We start from the raw sequence: 17,063 nt of genomic DNA, 5'->3' as shown, positions 1-17,063 counted from the left end.
TCCAGCTCCCGTCACTTGCCTGCAAAAAAAATCTCTTACACTCGTATATTTTTGTCCTTTTAGTCTGTGGAAATGGCTGGGGGTTGTTATCACTGGGGGAGTCTTAGGATGAGGAGGCATGTGGCTCCGAGCAAGCAAGGGGACTACAGTCCCCCTGGGAAAGGACACTTGATGGGGGAGGGGAGCCACACCTCTGGCTCTACTCTTGGATCTTGGCCTTGAAGGTCTGTGGATGTCTGCCTGTGGCCCTTTTCTGGTCTTCCAGCAATCCTGTGCCTCCGTCCTGTCTCTGAATTACTGCCTCAGTTTCTTCAGCCCTTTCTGCCCTTCCTGCCTCTTACTAGTAGCCTTATTTTCTCAACCACTGGAGCTTGAGTTGGTAATTGCACTCAGGATGGCCCTGATTTCTGTGGGACGGCCTGGTTTTGGTCTCTTTCTCCATGGCCTGTGGGTTTACCCTTCAGGAAGGGGTACAGCCTCTCCCAGGAAGGCCTCCTTAAGCTGAACCACACCTTTTTTTGGAGGCAGGAAGGGAAAAGGTATCCTCACTTACAGAACTTCCCTTGGTGTGGGAGGCAGCAGCTGTGTGGGAGGCCCTAGCCCCTCAGGTTTGCCTGGCTCCCCGGGGCTGAGCAGATGGTGTGGAGGCGGCAAGGGCTGGGAGTGCCCTAGTTTTTCCATTTGTCTCACTGGGGACAACAGCTACTGTGCAGACAGGGGATATGACTGTTGCATGTCCCTCCTTTGGTCCTCAAACCTGAATTCACCAGGCACAGGGCACTAGTTTTTAGCTTTCTCCTCTCCTTTCAGTCTCCTTGCTTTTAGGCAGGGAGGGATCTTATTCCCTTAACAAGACAGAAGAAGAGGTGGCAGGAGAGAGTGGGCAACCAGGGAAATCCAGTATTTCTGGAAAACTGTTCAAAACACTGGTTTCACACTCTTGGTTCAGTATACCAAATCTGTGATTCGGGTGAAATAAGTTGTCGTAAATGTAGTTTCCACAGGCTATTTGAGACATAAGCCCTGTCAGCCCGGGTAGACATAAAGATACACATGAGTTGGGCAGCAGACACACGGTGGGCCCGGAGCTGTCCAGTCGCCTCTGCCCTCGGGGCTCTCCAGGACGGATGCGCTTTCCCCCAGCCCCCAGAGGGCGCTGTGGACGAACCGCCGCATTGCCGGCGGCGTCCCGGGGAGGAGCCTCTCCCGCAGCCGAGGCCGCCTCCGCGATTGCAAACCCGGAAGACGTGCCCTGGCAGCTGGAAGTGTGGGGCGGCCGGGCACCGCCATGCAGTCCCTGGAGGTAGGTCTGGTTCCCGCTCCACAGAGGGAGCCGAGACTGACCCGGTGGCTGCGGAGAGGCAGTGGGATCTTGGCGCACCTGGTCGCTTTGGGCTTCACCATCTTTCTGACAGTGCTGTCCCGGCCAGGAACCAGTAAGTGTGCAAGGCGGGGCGGGGAAGGGGGCGGAGCCTAGATGCTGGAGGGGCAGCGCTTGGGAGCGCTAAGAGGCGTGGAGTGGGGACCCTAGCAGTGGATGGGCGGACTGTGTAGTAAGGGCGTGGTGGGGCGTGACCCTGGGGGTGGGGTCTGGAAGGGTGGGGCTTTGGATGCTGGGAGGAGAGGAGACGACTGAAGTGAACGCAACTCACTAGTTCGTCATAAGCAAAGCCCCTCGTGGATGATACAAGTAAAGGAGGGATGCCAAGGTCTGTTCTAGGACTGGGCTGGTAGCTGCGAGGTGCTGAATGGGGAACCCAGGCCAAAGTGGTATGTTTGCCCTCTTGGCTGCTCACCCTAAGGCCCTTTGGCTGCTCCACTTTGCCCGGAGTTCCTGATTACCCATTAGGGTTGGAGACAGTACTCTGACCTTTCCCCTCCAGCCAGATTCTTTGGGCTCCAGCCAGCCACAGGGGTAGAAACAACGGTGCCCAGCCGTCAGTCTGTTCTCTTTGATTCTTAGGTCTTTTCTCCTGGCACCCTGTATTCATGGCCTTGGCGGTGAGTTTGGGCTTCTTTCTGCAGGTGATTTGTTTGGATATGCCCCTAAGGAAGCATCCAGCCTTCAGAAGGCTTAGCCTTTCTGAGGCTCAGAGAGGTGGGGGGAAACGCCCAGGGCCCCATCTTTTCCTGCAACCTGTGAAGGAAACATGGAGGGCTGGGCTGTAGGTAGTCAGATGGTTTAAGGGGGTGGGAGGACATGGAAGATACCATTTTTTTCTCCATTAGGGCCTGAAAGGAGGAAGTGGAAGGGGTGTAATCCAGTTGCTCCCCACCCCAAAGTTCAGGAGGAAGTTTAACATTTGCTGTTCCCATTGGTCAAGAAATGAGAGTCATTGTCTGTGGTGGAGGTGGGGGCATGATGTCAGCCTTAATGATGAGACTTCCACTCTAGCATGGATTCCCATTTCTGCCCACAAATGCTGACCTGTGTGGCAGGTGGTCCTGGTGGGAGTTCTTTAGCCCCCACCCTCTGTCCTCCTTGTTTGGATGTTTGGGGGCACCTCTTTTTTCTTAGGCCTCCAAGCTGGGTCTGAGGCTCACTGGCCCTCTCCTGTGTTCACAGTTCTGCCTCTGCATGGCTGAGGCCATCCTACTCTTCTCGCCTGAGCACTCCCTGTTCTTCTGCTCCCGAAAGGCCCGGATCCGACTCCATTGGGCGGGGCAGACCCTAGCCATCCTCTGCGCAGCCCTGGGCCTGGGCTTTATCATCTCCAGCAGGACCCGCAGTGAGCTGCCCCACCTGGTGTCCTGGCACAGCTGGGTAGGGGCTCTGACATTGCTGGCCACTAGCGTCCAGGCACTGTGTGGGCTCTGCCTCCTCTGTCCCCGGGCAGCCAGGGTCTCAGGGGTGGCTCGCCTCAAACTCTACCATCTGACATGTGGACTGGTGATCTTCTTAATGGCTACTGTAACAGTGCTCCTGGGTATGCACTCTGTGTGGTTCCAGGCCCAGATCAAAGGTGCAGCCTGGTACCTGTGCCTGGCGCTGCCCCTCTATCCAGCCCTGATAATCATGCACCAGATCTCCAGCTTCTACTTGCCAAGGAAGAAAATGGAAATGTGAATTCCTCCAAACTGTGAATCAAAATGGGACACTTGACTTGGACTTCAGTGGTTCCTTTGGTGACCTTCAGGGATCCACTTCAGAAGTGGTAGGGTTTTTGTATTTCTTAGCTGGGCTAGGGGCTGCAGAAACCCAAACTGCTGTTGCTGACAGATGACTCAGTGGGCCAAAATGGGGAAATGTACGGGGCCCAAGTGAAAGGTGATGGGGAGCTTGATCCTGAAGCCTCCACTCTTGATGGGAGACAGAAGTGTTGGGTGGTGGTGGTGATGGTGCTAGCAGTCATTTCTTCCTTGCATGCCTGGTGAAAAGTTGGATTCCTGTAACTTATGAATGACAGCTATGGCTCTTTGGGTCACTTTGAGAAAGCAGTGTAATGGAGAGAGCCAATGGGTCTTGTTTATGGGACACTGTATTGTGGGACCTTATATGAGTCACATGTCTCAGGACCTCAGTTTCCTCATCTATGTAATGAGTGATTGTTTCTAAACAATCTCTCTTAACATTCAGTGTCTGTCAAGTTGATGTCACAGAACACCCTCCCAGGTCTGAACCATGGGCTGTCCCACTCAGCAGACTCAGGGTGTAATTCTTACATTCATTGTCTCCTTAACCCTCTGGAGGGACAGGTCTGCTCTTGTGGCCTTTCAGGAATCTGTGCCGATTTGGCCCCTGCACCAGGGGACAAGGGGTCAGGCACTGTGGAGAGAAGGGGCCCAGGTGAGGGTCTCCAGAACTTCAAGACAATAAAGGCACTAAAGTCACTTTAAAACTTTTGGAGGAGCAAAAGGGCATTGGCTTAACTAAGCCTTGGCTCTTGGCTGGGCTTCTTAGCCCAGCTAAGAACTTCCTTCAGCTCACTTCAGGATCTGGGCTTGAGGGCTGCGAGACATCCATTCTCAGTGGCAAAGTAGTCCTGAGCATCTCATGTTTTGTCCTTCTTAGGGCTCAGGTCCTTGCCTTAGCACATAGCTTCGTGGAGCTCTTCCGAAGCTGTTAGAACAAAATAAGAGTCAAGGAGATGGGGCAGGGCTCTTCTGATCTCAGAGAAAACAAAGTGTCTCTGGTTCCCCTTCTCCCCTCGTCAGCTAAGCTTTTCTCAAGTGTCGTCTCTTGCCAGCTCTTTGGCCCAGGAGGGGGCTGAATTTGGTGCCAGCTGACAAATGAGGGCTGGGCTCTCTTCCCTGCAGAGACCCCCTCCTTGTTCCAAACTGAAAGTATCAGTAGTTCCCCAGACTGCCCTCGGTGATAAGGGCTGGATGCTAGATTGGTTAACTGTCTTCTGGCTCAGTCGGGGAGCTGGGACCTCCGTAGACCATGGCAAATACTGAAAATCGCTGAGCCAGGAGATTGGTGTTAAGGCTGGTAGAGAGAGCTCAGTGGAAACTCTGGGAGGCCTGGGGTGTAGGGCCTGGAGCTCTAGGTCCCAGGAGCAGGAGTAGGTGTTCCTAGATAGCAATATTTTGGATATCTCAGGTCTTTAGAAGATTCAAGACCTCCTCTCTGGGTGGCTCAGAAGCAGGGAGGTTGGTATGATTCAACAGTACAGGAGTGAGAACTGCAGGGCAGAGGGGTCCTCTGAGCAGACCTCGCTAGGATCCTCCCGGGTCAGGTGTCATCTCCTAGGAGCTCTCCAGACCCTGAGCATCTCAAGGGGGACCCCTGCTATGCAGAGGGTGATTGTTCCTGTCTTTTTCATTGCCCTCTCTCCCCTCTCCAACTCCTCAGTGTGTTCTGAACTTGGGAGAGATGGTTGCTGGGGCTGCATGGAGGAGATTCTCACCGACGGTCGCTTTGATCAGGGAGCCCATCCCCCCTTGCCTACCACAGTCAGTGCTGGGAGTCTTACTCCTATAGCAGGGCAGGAAGGCTGGGTGGGGTTCACCAGCTTGCTCTGGGAGCCAAGCAGGCAACACCATAAAGCCCGAGCCTGCCTGAGGTGTTGCCTCCTCCCAGGTGGTGCGGGGGCTGGTGAGCGGGCAGGCTGGCTGACAGCCGGCAGTTTGCGTGGGCAGTGCCAGCTGATGTCTATTCCCAGCCCTGGGAGGAAGGGGGAAGTCATTTATATTCCGCAGGAGGAAGGGGTCCCAGCTGTCACTTCTCTGACCGGTAGGCCTGGGGTGGGGGGCAGAGGCACAGGGCAGAGAGGGGGGCACAGGTGGTCTCCTCCTGCTTAGCAAGTCTGATTGCAGTATAGGGAGGAGGTCACCAGGAGGAGCCCTTCTTCCCAGCTGGCCAGATTGTAAGGGGACTTCCCTCTGCTCCCCTCCTTTCTCCTTCCATCACCACCTGCCCTCACATCCTGGGGCAGCAGCTGGACAACCATTAGACCTCAGTGCCAGGGCACTCTTCCTCCAGCTGGGATCTCGGGGGCTGACGCCTGCATATGCCTCCTGCTTGTGTGTTTCCTCCTCCCTACACCCTCTATCCCCCCACCTCCCTGTATCTCCCCATCTCGGGTATTATCTGGGCTCCTCAGGAGTGAGGCAGAGGCCTTGGGAGAGAAGCAAATGGCTGCCCTTTTGCCCTTGTCCCCTAACTAGGGAAAGCTGCAAGTAGCCAGCCTGTTTTGCCTTTAAAAAAGAAAGCCAGGGTGTTCAGGTTTTTTTAAATTCTGTGTCATTTGCACAAATTTGCATATCAAACTCACTAAGTCCTGATTCCAAATATGATTACATTCAAACTCAGCCTTGAGGACATTAGAAATATAGATGCTTTTTTTTTTTTTTTTTCGGTACGCGGGCCTCTCACTGTTGTGGTCTCTCCCGTTGCGGAGCTCCGGACGCGCAGGCTCAGCGGCCATGGCTCACGGGCCCAGCCGCTCCGCGGCATGTGGGATCTTCCCGGACCGGGGCATGAACCCGTGTCCCCTGCATCGGCAGGCGGACTCTCAACCACTGCGCCACCAGGGAAGCCCAATATAGATGCTTTTTGTATCTAAATCCAAATGGTAATAGGATCACCATTCTGGGTTCACATACCACCCCGAAGCCCCCATCTTTCCCATAGCCACCGCTTTCCCACCCCAACACTTCCCCCCGCCCTGCCCCTGGCTGGGAGGTGGTGTTGAATGGCAGGAGCTCTGTCTGGGGAAGTCTCCCAGCCTCACCTTCTTGGCTTTTCAGCTGCATCGAAGGTAGGCTGCTATCTCTTGCCAGCCTGTGCCGCCTCTGTCCGCACCCTCTCACAGCACAGACTACCTCTCCCCACTCCCTGACACTGGCCTGTCCCTTCCTTCTCATCGTCCCCACCCTTCTACCCCTGGGCATGGCTGCTATGGGTCTTCTTTTTAAAACCTCACTGTGGGAGATCCAGGCATTCTCCCTGAGCCAGCTGGCTGCTATGCCAAGGCCCGTTCAGAGTTAATAATAATCATTAGCTGAACAGTGCTGGGGCCTTTCAGCTCCAGATCTCTAAGCACTTGCAAGCTGAGTCAGCCAGCCCTCACCTTCCGCCTCTTCTTGGGCTGCAGAGGGAGGACAGGTCAGGAGTCTCACCTCCCAGCCAAGCCTTATCCTTCCTCTGGGAGTGGGCTCTGAGCATCCTCTGAGTAAACTAATAAGGCCTTTTCACCTGACAAAGGTCAAGATGTAGGGAATGTAGTGCATGCTCCACTGACACTGGTAGTGGTGGCTGTTGACCTTGAACCTCTAGTACTCCTGCCCTTCCTTCTGTTGACCTGTCTTGGCCTCCAGGGGACAGCCCTGACTCCCTCAGCATTTCTGGTGGCCCTCTGCAGGCTTAGGGAGCAGGGAGGCGTCTGGTTGGCATAAAGAGCCTACATATCATGAAGTGAAAAGTGAATCGACCTGGGAGCTAGGAAACCTGCAGTCTGGGTTTACCCAGCTCCTAACACTGGTGTGGCCACAGGCAAATCACTTGCTGCTTGACCTATCTCACAGGGATGTTGTGAGCGCTAGATGACAGAATGCATGTTAACAGGCGTTGGGAAGTTCAAAGCATTAAACAGATGAAAACAGGTGGTATTATGTGCTTGTCCTTATCTCTCTTTCACTCAGCCTGGCTCTGGGTTTTATGCTTCTTTTAGGGAGGCAATAAACAGTTACGAATAATGATGCTTAGAGGACCCAAGTCTCAGAGAGGTTGTGTGGCTGGCCATCATTGCAGAACACAGACATTTCCTCTTAGATGCAAGGTCAGGAATGCCACCAAGGCTATGACTCTAGTGAAGCTTGCCCTGAGTGCTGCCAGCTAGTGCTTTCAAGTCACGGGGCTGATTGCAAATCTGGGAGTCAGTTATCCCCCAGGTCCAGGCTGAAGTTCCTGGAGCTGGTCTTAGTCTGGAGCTCCTGGTCAAAAATCTCTCTAAATTTCTTCTACCTAATTCTGCTCTTCTGAGGGAAAGGCAGAGCAGACAATCCAGGACGGGAGGAGCAATGGACACAACACTGCCATACCAACACTCTGGTTTCCCCCATAGCCACAGGCTGCCTCAGGCCCTCACCCAGGCACAGGGTGGAGGTGGGGAGCTGTGAGACACAACCCCTGGCTTGTTCACGGGTTTGTTTCTCCTTCCTTGTTTCAGTCTCTTGGAGTAGGATCACAGCCCCTTCCTCCTCAAAGGACTTTATTGGAATTAAAACATACACGCACATGCACACACACATACACGCGCCATGAAAGCAGTTATGTTTAAATTAGGAGAAGGATACTTTCCATTCCATTGGTCTGAGAACAGCCAGCAGTCTGCCTGGAGTGGACACAGAGAGGCAGGCACCCCAGGAGCGCAGAGGCTTTGGTATTTGTCTTTTAATCTTAGTAGTTTTTATTTTATTTTTCCCTATCCTGGGATCCAGGAATGAAACACTAGTCAGGCATTGTGGTCATGGCCTCAGCAAAGCATAGGCCCAGAGAAGACACAGCTGAAAGGCAGGAGGATAGTGCCCCAGAACTGCCCTGGAGGGTGGTTTGATGTAGACAGTCTCCAGCACTGGGCTAAGCTTAAAGCAGACAGATTCCCTCCATTCCCTCCAGTAAGACCACCTTCTCCCTACCCACCCACCCACCCACCCACCCAGAAGGCTTGACTAAGTTACCAATGTGCAGGGAATAAGTTCCAGTTTTTTATCTACTTGCTATTAGAATTTCCCAGATTTTTTAAACCTCTGTTAAAAGCAGATTAAGTAGCTACTTCAGGCTAGTCTCTGGTACCAGAGGATTCAACTTTGTCTCATTGAGTATACATGAGAGGCCCCCAGCACCCCTCTCTTTAAAGCAGATTCCCACTGATCTCACAGTGCTTTCTAAGGATGCCCAAGACTGGACTCGGCCTTTCTGCTTAGGTCCACGCCTAAAGCAAACCACGGCCAAGTGAAGGAGCAGTGGGAGGTGAAGGAAAAGCAGCACAAAGTTCTATCCAGCTACAGTGCTCCCCAACCTGTGTGCATGTTTGTATGGGCGTGCACATGCATACACACCCCCCAACTTTGGGGTGACTCTCACCTTATGTTTGTCAGTGCTGTAGGGCACCTAGAAGTTCCTGCAGGGCCTCATGTCCTAAAGGTTGGTTCTCTCCATGCCCTCTGTGATTGTGGGACTGTAACAAAGCCTCTGTCGACTGGAAGGCCTCAGGGCAGGAAAACACTTCATGTTTTCCACCCAACAGTATATACGCCTGATGAAAGGGCTTGACGTGGCAGCTGCTTTAGCTTTCCTCTCTCAAGCCTGGGGAGAGGAAGCATCCAGCATAGGCTCACTGTAGCCAGACCAGAAGAGCTAACCATACTACGGCATGGGCCTGAGCCTTTTCTGCAGTGTGCGTGGGAAAAGTGAAGCTTCACCAGTGGTTGCCCAGGAGACAAGATAAGGGGTACAAGAGCTACAACTGCAGAAAGGGAAGGAGTTTGAGAGATCAGATGGAAGAGAGACTAGGCTGGGCAATCCACTGAACTCCCATATTCTGTTCTAAAAGGTAGCCATCATATTAACCTCATCCAGTCTCCTGCAGTGCCACCTAAGAGGAGCTAGGGGAAGAGCTGCAAGACATGGCAGACAAAACTGCACATCTTGGCCAGAACCTATGGAACTCCCTGGGGGGTTGGGGAAGCGGGGAGAAGGGGAGGGTTGAAGGGATGCAGCCACAGATTCCTTGGGATGATGGAGAAAGGAGTATCAGAACTTTTCAGGCACAGAGACAGGGCTTGGCACAGGCCAAAATACAGGGGAGAACTCTCAGTAGTCTTCCCCAGATCTGTTCTCTTTATCAGCTCACCCTCTTGGCTAAACTCAGCCATAGCAAAAACTGCTTTGGAAAGATTAAAAAATACTATATAAATGTAGACTCTGGGGGTGCTCTGGCATCAACATCTGTCATTTCATTGACTGCCAAGGTTGATTGGTCTGATGTGGCTGGCTGTGAGGTGTCTCCATCCCTTACCACTTTACTTGTTCCTCATCAAGAGAAAAAGACAGCTTTCCAGACAGAGGAGGACTGTCCTTTGGTCAAGGTTTTATCAATGTAAGAAATTAGGTAATTATTCAAATTCTGATTCTTTTATTTTTTGGCCGCACTGCATGACTTGCGGGATCTTAGTTCCTCAAGCAGGGATTGAACCCGTGCCCCCTGTAGTGGAAGCGTGGAGTCCTAACCACTGGACCGCCAGGGAATTCCCCAAATTCTGATTCTTTTAGTTTCTTTTTTCCTTATACCATGTCCTCTTCCCTTGTGGAATCTACCATGACAGTCCCCTTCCAGAAGTACCAAGAGAGTAGCCAAAGAAACTGCATGTTCAGAGTTTAGTAGAATCCAGTCCAATTTCTGGTAGGCTGTCTTCTGTTACCAGGAAAGTGGGGACCGCATTTCTGTGTTCTGTGCAATGCCTAGGACATATTACACTGTCAATGAATAATAACCTTCCTATTAGATTAATATACTTTAAGCCAAACTAAGATGGTTACCATTCACGGCATGAACACATACCGGTAATAATCAAAATACTGTGAAACCGAGCTGCTCTCCATCATTTCTTTTAACCCAGTCCAAGCATTTTTCCATGGTACAGTTTGTAGGCTTGATCTAGACTTAAGAGAACTCTTCAGGGAGGCAACCCTCCTCCCCAGGGATCCAGAAAGCCTTCTTTATTTACAGGCTCTAGCCCCAAGTCATGGAATTTCTAAACTCTCTCTTGCTAAAGCGTCAGTGACATTTCTTTTGAGAATATCTGCCGGGTTGGCAAACTATGGTCTGATGGCCAAAACCAACCTGCTGCCTGGTTTTGTATGGTCTGTGAGCTAGTAAGAGTTTGTGCATTTTTAAATGGTTAAAAAACCTCAAATACATGTTACAATGATATGGAAATCACATTTTAATGTCCATAAATAAAGTTTTACTGGAACAGAGCCACAGTCATTCATTTGCGTGCTGTCTGTGGCTGCCTTCCTGCCACAACGGTACGGCTGAGTAGTTGTAACAGAGACTATACGGGCTGCAAAGCCTAACACGTTTCCTGTCTGACTGTTTACAGAAAAGGTTGGCTGACCCCTGGTCCATCTTAATGCCTAGATGTGGATTCAACCCATGCCCTTATAACAGCATTTAACTCTTCTCCCCCTAGACAGGCCACACCCTTCTGAGGTCCAGTGAACCCCAGCCACGGGCTGAAAAGATAAATAAACCAGTCACAGACTATGCCAGAACAGAGACTCAAGCCAGGTTTAATGATCATTGTCTAGTTTTCAGAGCCCAGAGGCTCCAAGGTTTGCCAGCCTGAGAGTACATAAGTGGGAGGACTAGGATCCTGGACATGGGGAGGCCTGCTTGCTCCGCCAGCAGGGCTACAAGGAAGTACAAAGGTAAGGACACACGGAAAACTGCAATCAGTCGGCTTTACTCTCCCCAGCTGGGGTATACCTGCTCCTGGATCCTTCCTAGGAGCCTCATAAATACAGGCAAAGAAAAAAAATCACAAATAATCACACAGACAGATTGTAGAGCCCTGTCATACTGTCTCCAGGGACACCTGCTTCCTGGGAGACACGTCTGGTTTATGGGGGTTGGGGTAATGGCTCGACCTTTTCTTTTAACCAGAGCTGGCAGTTTCCTACACAGGGTTCTAGTGAGCTTACATATGCTGAGTACCCAATCCCCCAGGTAGAAAGCTACCTTTGGGTTCTGTCGACTGAAACCATGGGAAGAGGCTCATCAGTTCAGTCTCTTGGTGGGGCAGCCAGGCACGTCTACCAGTCTCTCAAACTGGTAGGTACTGGCCAACCTAGTGGATACAGTGGGGAGACTTAGATCCTCAGGGCCTTTTCTTGATATTATGCCCTAAACTGAGTAGGATTTATGAAGCAAATGGCCCTCCTAGTCCTAAGGAACTCAGCTAGAATGCCCCAGAAGACTCACTTCATTTGACATTCACTTTCAAGATTTTCAGAGCCCTAGATGGTGCCTAGAGGGGAAGCTGCAGAATGGAGGTGAGACTTTTCCCCGATTCCCTAGTAAGTCTGAGGAGGGAGTCCTGGTTCCTATAGCATCAGTATCAGAATCTTCAGAAGTCTCTGGAATATAACCAGACAACTTTTTCCTCCTGCCCGTCTTACCAGGGCAGTTAACACAGGAAGAGCAACTTACAGCTCCTTGGTCCCCTGCCAGTGTTGTTCTGGGTCCGTCACTGACCTAGTTCTACATTTATTTCTCACATGTATCAACTTTAATCCACGGAAGGTTTCTGAGGGGTCTGAAGAGCCAGCTAGCTCCTCATCACCCCTTCTCTCAAGATCTTCAACCTGTAGTTCTCCTAACTCCAGCCTTTTCTGAGAAGTTATTCAGTGTCGTGGAGATGTGGGTGAAGCTTCAGGCAGTTCAGAAATCTAAAGTACAAAAGTTTGTATTTGTGGAGCCTGGCATGGTCACTGTCTCTCCTACAGGGCAAGAAAATTGTGTGCATGAAGTTGTGCACAGAGGTGGAAACCACTCTGGAAGCGGACATCAGTGGGGACTGAAGACTCACTGTCCTGATGGAAGTCAAGGTGCTGGGGTGCATGCAGACCTATAAGCATGCATCCCTATGAGCATGCAAGTACTTGAGGGAAATGCTGCACCTCTCTTGACAAAACTAGGTTACTAATAAAGGATGGACAGCAGTCTTGACATCCCAGGAACAGACAAGAAGCAGACGTTGAGTTCCAGTCCCCTCCCCGAATCTTAATGGGCAGCAGGAGTTAGGCCCTCCTAGCAAGCAGCTTTCACCCGCAGGTAAATGACACTTCTTGGAACCTAAAGAGAGATCAGAAAACTAGAAGATCTGGAGAACTTCCGATGGAAGGAGACTTGGTGGGAGAGAGGGGAGAGACTGAAAAGACCAACATCAGAGAACATTTTCACCTTGGCCCTGCTCATCCCCTTGCCAAAGCTCAGAGCAACCAACTCCCAGGGCCTGCAGCAGAGTCAAAGGGAGTGGTCGTCTCTATACCCAAAGTATCCTGCAACTGGGATGGAATGGAATGTTGGGCCTGTTCTTAAGTTCCTCGGGCCTGACAACCACAACTGCACAGACCTCTGGCTGAGAGGGTCTCCTTTTTAAAGTTTAGTGCCACTGACTGTCTGTTACAAGACTGCATGGAACCTTGTGGAGAGGGCAAAACTTAGCCACACTCCAAATTGCCATTCTTCTGTGGCAGAGACCACTCAATTCCATCTCCTCAGATGATGAGATCCCATGCTTTGGCCTTGCAGCAGGGCTGAGATCTCTAAGAGAGGAGCAAAGAGGCTTTGTCAACACAGAAGAGATACATACCCGGCCCCCTCCATCCCCGAGCCCAATCTAACCCAGCTGGGGCCAGACTTTCCGGACTCCTTCTTTTACAGAGCAGCATATTAGGGAACACTCAGAATCCCACCTGAACTTGACCAGGAGACTGAATGAAGAGATGGCATACACAGAAAATCAGGTAGGTCCAGCTGGATGCTACATAAATAGAGGCTGATTTACCCTCCTCCTCCTAGTGCAAAGAGGCCCCCATCCCACGTCCATGGCAGGCATCCATAGAAGCTCTGCTTTCAGCACCCTCCACCCTGGTGCCACACACAGGTGCTGGGAATCAAATGCTAACCAAGGGTTTCACCAACCAGGGAATTAGCCAATCTGGAGTTTATCCCCCATCTCCAAGTTCTGTGCTGGCATCTATGCTGTGACATGGACCCCTCGGTTCATTTTGTACCCCTCTGTACCACTGGTCCCAGGACAAGGCACAGATACCATGTCTCACATTGTTGCCATTATCTGACAGGCAACAGGCCAGGCTCCTGCAAAGACCCATCCACCCAGGGCTCATCCAGAAAGAAGAAGGCATTAGTGGGAAGTCTTACAACGGGTTTGGGGAGTGTTACTGATTAAGGTCTCAGCCTTTTCCTGACTCATTTTTCCAAAGGTTTCCAATTTCCCCAGCTGTGAAGTGTGACTTCCTGGTCAAAGATAATATAGCTCTTCCCCAACATGGCTGCTGTGGAATCTCCCGCCAGCACACACAACATCGCAGGTGTGGGTGGGCAGAGATAGGAAAAAATGATTTTTTTTTTCCAAATAATTTTCTCTTAAGGAGCTAGGGATGACCTCAAAAAAGTTTAAGGAATCCGCTCTTCCTCCCACCCCTTCCTCATTCCCACCAGCTCAGATACACTCCTCTTCTTCCACCACGTTGAGAACTGTCAGGGCTCTGGGTAGGGGTGTAGCATTTGCCTGAGAATTAGCATATCCATATTTGAAAATCATGGCAGCCACACCCTGCTTGGGGTCTTGCCTGTTGTTGTAACCATGACCAATTCCCTTGAGTTCGGGGGGAGCCCACTCCCTTGGGCAGCTAGCCCTCTCTTCCATCCCCTCGTATCCTTCAGGGGTGCATTACCTCTCCTGGGGCAGAATCTCCCCACCAACCCATCCTGCTCACACCACAATGGGCGTATCAGAGAAGACCGAGCTGACTGATTCTGGATCTGACATCCTCCGCTGGCCCTTGCCCGTCGCCTCAGGCACCGGCAGGGTGTTGCCTGGCTTGAGCTTGCCGTTCTGACCCTGCCCGGGTCCAGCAGGTTCCAGGAAGGCCACCCGCTGGTCAAAACCATCATCCTTGTCCCCACCAGCCATAGGATCGTGGTTGGGTGTGGTACTAAGCATGGAAGAGCTGAGGCTGTCTCCTTGATGGCTGGAAGGCTTCTCGACACCCCGGCACCAGCAGCGGCAAGGGGTGAGGTACAGGTATATAAGGACCAGGACCACACTGAGGATACAGCCCACGAGGGTGGTATAGGCTGTGTTGAGGGTGTCATGGTGTCCGTGCAAGGTGAAATTGTATACTTTCAACTCCACAGACAGTGTCTCATTGAAAGCCTCCCCCACGGCATAGCAGGTATACACACCCCCATCCTCGACCTGCACCCGCCGGAAATGAAGACTGCCATCCTTGGACACCGTCACTGTGCTGTTGGCCACCTCATCTAGCACCCGTTCATTGCTTGGTGTCACCCACACCTTGGTCATCCCCTGCTGCTTGGTGTCACATTTGATGGTCAAGGTGTCACCCAGGTGGGCCTCCCAGGCACGTTCCTTGTATTCGCTGCAATTCAGGAAACTCAGACTGAAGACATTGTGCAGCTTCTTGGAGCTCATGCAGTACAGGTCCTCCTGAAAGTCCATCACGGAGCTCAGCTGCCGGTACTGCCAGTGGGAAAAGAGCTGGTAGAGCTCACAGTCGCAGTGCAGCGGGTTGTTGTGCAGGTACAGCCCATTCTTGATCCAGGCGGGCAGCTTCTGCAGGTCGGGCAATGGTAAGTTCTTTAACTTGTTGGAGGAGAGGTCCAGGAGCGTTAGTTTGGGTAGCTTGGCTCCTTCCTTGACCAGTTCCAGAGGGAAGCGGGAGATCTGGTTCTGGCTCAAGTAGAGTTTCTGCAGCTGGACCACGTCATCGAAGGCGCAGCGGTCAACTGCCATAATGTGGTTATTGTAGAGCAGCAGCACCTCCAGCGCCTGCAGTTCACTGAACAGGAACTCGTCCAGGGTACGCAGCTGGTTGGAGGAGAGGTCCAGGTAGCGCAGGTTGGGTACTGGGGAAAAGGCCTCAGAGGAGATGAAGTTCAGCTGGTTGTGGCTCAGCAGCAGGGAGTGCAGGTGGGTCAGGCGCGTGGGGGTCCACTCAGCCCGCAGGCGGCTCAGGTTGTTGTGGCTGAGGTCCAGGAGCGCCGTGTAGCTGGGCAAGGAGTGGGGCACGTTGGGCAGCTGCTGCTTGGAGCAGCTGAGGATGTTGCTGGCGCACAGGCAGGCGGCTGGACAGCTAACCAAGGGACGGCCAGCTCTGGCCTCCTCAAAGAGGAGCAGGAACAAGGACAGCAGCAGGAGCCAGAGGCCTCGCAGGTCACGCTGGGGTTGCATAGTGTCACTGGGGAGGGCGAGGAAGGCCACAAGGAAGATCTGGGAGGAAGTCACCCGGGCATGTTCTGGTGGGGTAAGGAAGGGTCACTTTCACTATAGGCTTAAGAGAAACAGGATGGGTTTGTGGTCACCGGGGCCTCTGGCGGGAAGGACCGACTCTCCTGCCTTCCCCTCTCCTCCCCCCACCCCCCCGCGGCCCCACCCCCGTTGGGCTAGAAGAGAAAAGAAGAGATGCTGGGTAGTTCCCAAGCACTGTGCAGGCGGTGGGCTCAAAATACTGGCACCGAGGAGGAGGTGGGCACAAGGGCCTGCTGGGCTGGGGTCACAGGAGCGGAGGATGGGGATCGCCGGGGCGTCAGGGACTGTTGGGGTTACAGGGGTTGCAGGGCCCGGGTCTGGAGGCGGGGTCAGCAGGGCCTTTGGGGAGGAGCTGAAGGAAGGTCGACCGGGCACAGGCTGGGTAGGGAGAGCCCTAACCGGGCTGAGGGGCCCCGGGGCCTGTCGGGCGGGCTCCCCCCGTGGGACCTCTGCTCACTGCACCTGCTCGGCGAGGACGTGTCTCAGCCCATGGCGGGTCCGGGAGCTCCGTCGCGGCCTCCCCTGGCGGCGCCTCACCGGCCGGCCTGCCGCGGCGCCCGCCTTTCGCAGGGGCCCGCGCCCGGCAACATCGCCTCCCGGGGACTTGCCGGGCTCCGCTCCGCTCCCCCCGCGCCGCCGCCTCGACCGCTGCGCCGTCGGAGCCCCCAGACCACGGCCACCGTCTCCGGGTCCGCTGGGCCGGCGTGCAGCGGTGCAGGGAGCGGGAGGCGCCGCAATCCCAGCGCTGGGAGCGGCGTGGGGGCAGCGAACACCGCGCGCGCGCCCGTCGCCGCCGCCGAGCCTCGGGGCGCGTGCGCGCGGCGGGGGCGGGGCGCACGTGCGTGTGTTTGTGTCGGAGCCCGACTGGCGGACTGGCGGAGTGGCGGAGTGGCAGTCGCGCGCAGCTCATTCCTTCTCAGAAAGTGTCGGGACCTGGCAAGGAAAACTGTTGGGAGCGGGGCCCTGGCCCCTTAGTTCCCCAATTACTTCTTCCACCTTCTTCCAGCCCCTTCACCCCCCCATACTTCTACCTACCAAAACCGCTCCCAGGAAAAGTAGGTCTAACTGAAGTGAATTCGCTGCAACTGGCTCCGGGCCAAGATGCGTCACATGTCTTCTAATTTTACAAATTAGAGAAATCTGGTTCAGCTCCCGGCTGTTAATGTTGGCGGGAAATTCATTAGTCACGTTCTGAGGTTCCTCCCTCCCCTCTCTCTAGGTCTGTGAAGTTCCAACATTTGGGGGAAAGATTTGGAGAAGGGCCTTTTTTTTTTCAGTCTTGATGCTACTGTTCCACGACTCTTGGGGTACCACTGAAAGGGTACAGCTCCACAGCCTACAAGCTGGATGGGCAGGAGTAGGGGTAAGGGAGGATCTTTGGTGCAAGCACAGACACCCTGTGAGGCAACACTCCCTCTCGTTTTCTCACACACACACACACACACACACCTCGACTGCATACAAGACAGAGGTCTGTGAAGTTCCAACATTTGGGGGAAAGATTTGGAGAAGGGCCTTTTTTTTTTCAGTCT

At 53.2% G+C, this 17,063-nt stretch overlaps 2 protein-coding genes across 6 annotated transcripts; one reads left to right on the top strand and one right to left on the bottom strand.

Moving 5' to 3' along the window:
* Positions 1-101: 101 nt before the first annotated feature.
* On the top strand, positions 102-3,565 carry CYB561D1 (cytochrome b561 family member D1). 2 transcript variants are annotated; one of them, XM_007106470.4, is made up of 3 exons: positions 102-1,436; positions 1,964-2,001; positions 2,567-3,565. In XM_007106470.4, the coding sequence occupies exons 1-3, from the start codon at positions 1,289-1,291 to the stop codon at positions 3,065-3,067; spliced, it is 687 nt and encodes a 228-aa protein (XP_007106532.1). In that variant the 5' UTR covers positions 102-1,288; the 3' UTR covers positions 3,068-3,565. The 2 variants fall into 2 exon arrangements, with proteins under 2 accessions (XP_007106532.1, XP_028341348.1); XM_028485547.2 differs by lacking the exons at positions 102-1,436; positions 1,964-2,001 and adding an exon at positions 2,295-2,351.
* Positions 3,566-4,001: 436 nt separating this feature from the next.
* On the bottom strand, positions 4,002-16,288 carry AMIGO1 (adhesion molecule with Ig like domain 1). Of its 4 annotated transcripts, none has more exons than XM_028485546.2 (3): positions 15,994-16,268; positions 13,934-15,518; positions 4,002-4,060 (listed from the first exon to the last, which is right to left on the bottom strand). In XM_028485546.2, exon 2 carries the CDS (start codon positions 15,451-15,453, stop codon positions 13,972-13,974), a length of 1,482 nt encoding a protein of 493 aa, XP_028341347.1. In that variant the 5' UTR covers positions 15,454-15,518; positions 15,994-16,268; the 3' UTR covers positions 4,002-4,060; positions 13,934-13,971. The 4 variants fall into 4 exon arrangements, with proteins under 4 accessions (XP_028341347.1, XP_028341346.1, XP_007106534.1 ...); XM_028485545.2 differs by lacking the exon at positions 4,002-4,060 and adding an exon at positions 10,726-12,778; XM_007106472.2 differs by lacking the exon at positions 4,002-4,060 and having other exon boundaries at positions 10,726-15,518; positions 15,994-16,288.
* Positions 16,289-17,063: the final 775 nt, after the last annotated feature.

This window comes from Physeter macrocephalus, unplaced genomic scaffold (assembly GCF_002837175.3).
Source record: "Physeter macrocephalus isolate SW-GA unplaced genomic scaffold, ASM283717v5 random_444, whole genome shotgun sequence".
NCBI classification, from domain to species: domain Eukaryota; kingdom Metazoa; phylum Chordata; class Mammalia; order Artiodactyla; family Physeteridae; genus Physeter; species Physeter macrocephalus.
This window is presented reverse-complemented; position numbering and strand designations above follow the sequence as displayed.

Excerpts from the sequence above, each read along its gene's own strand:
- CYB561D1 (XM_007106470.4), top strand. The coding sequence starts at position 1,289 with ATGCAGTCCCTGGAGGTAGGTCTGGTTCCCGCTCCACAGAGGGAGCCG. Across the intron at positions 1,437-1,963 it reads GCTGTCCCGGCCAGGAACCA|GTCTTTTCTCCTGGCACCCT; the intron begins GTAAGTGTGCAA and ends TTTGATTCTTAG. Across the intron at positions 2,002-2,566 it reads CTGTATTCATGGCCTTGGCG|TTCTGCCTCTGCATGGCTGA; the intron begins GTGAGTTTGGGC and ends CTGTGTTCACAG.
- AMIGO1 (XM_007106472.2), bottom strand. The coding sequence starts at position 15,453 with ATGCAACCCCAGCGTGACCTGCGAGGCCTCTGGCTCCTGCTGCTGTCC.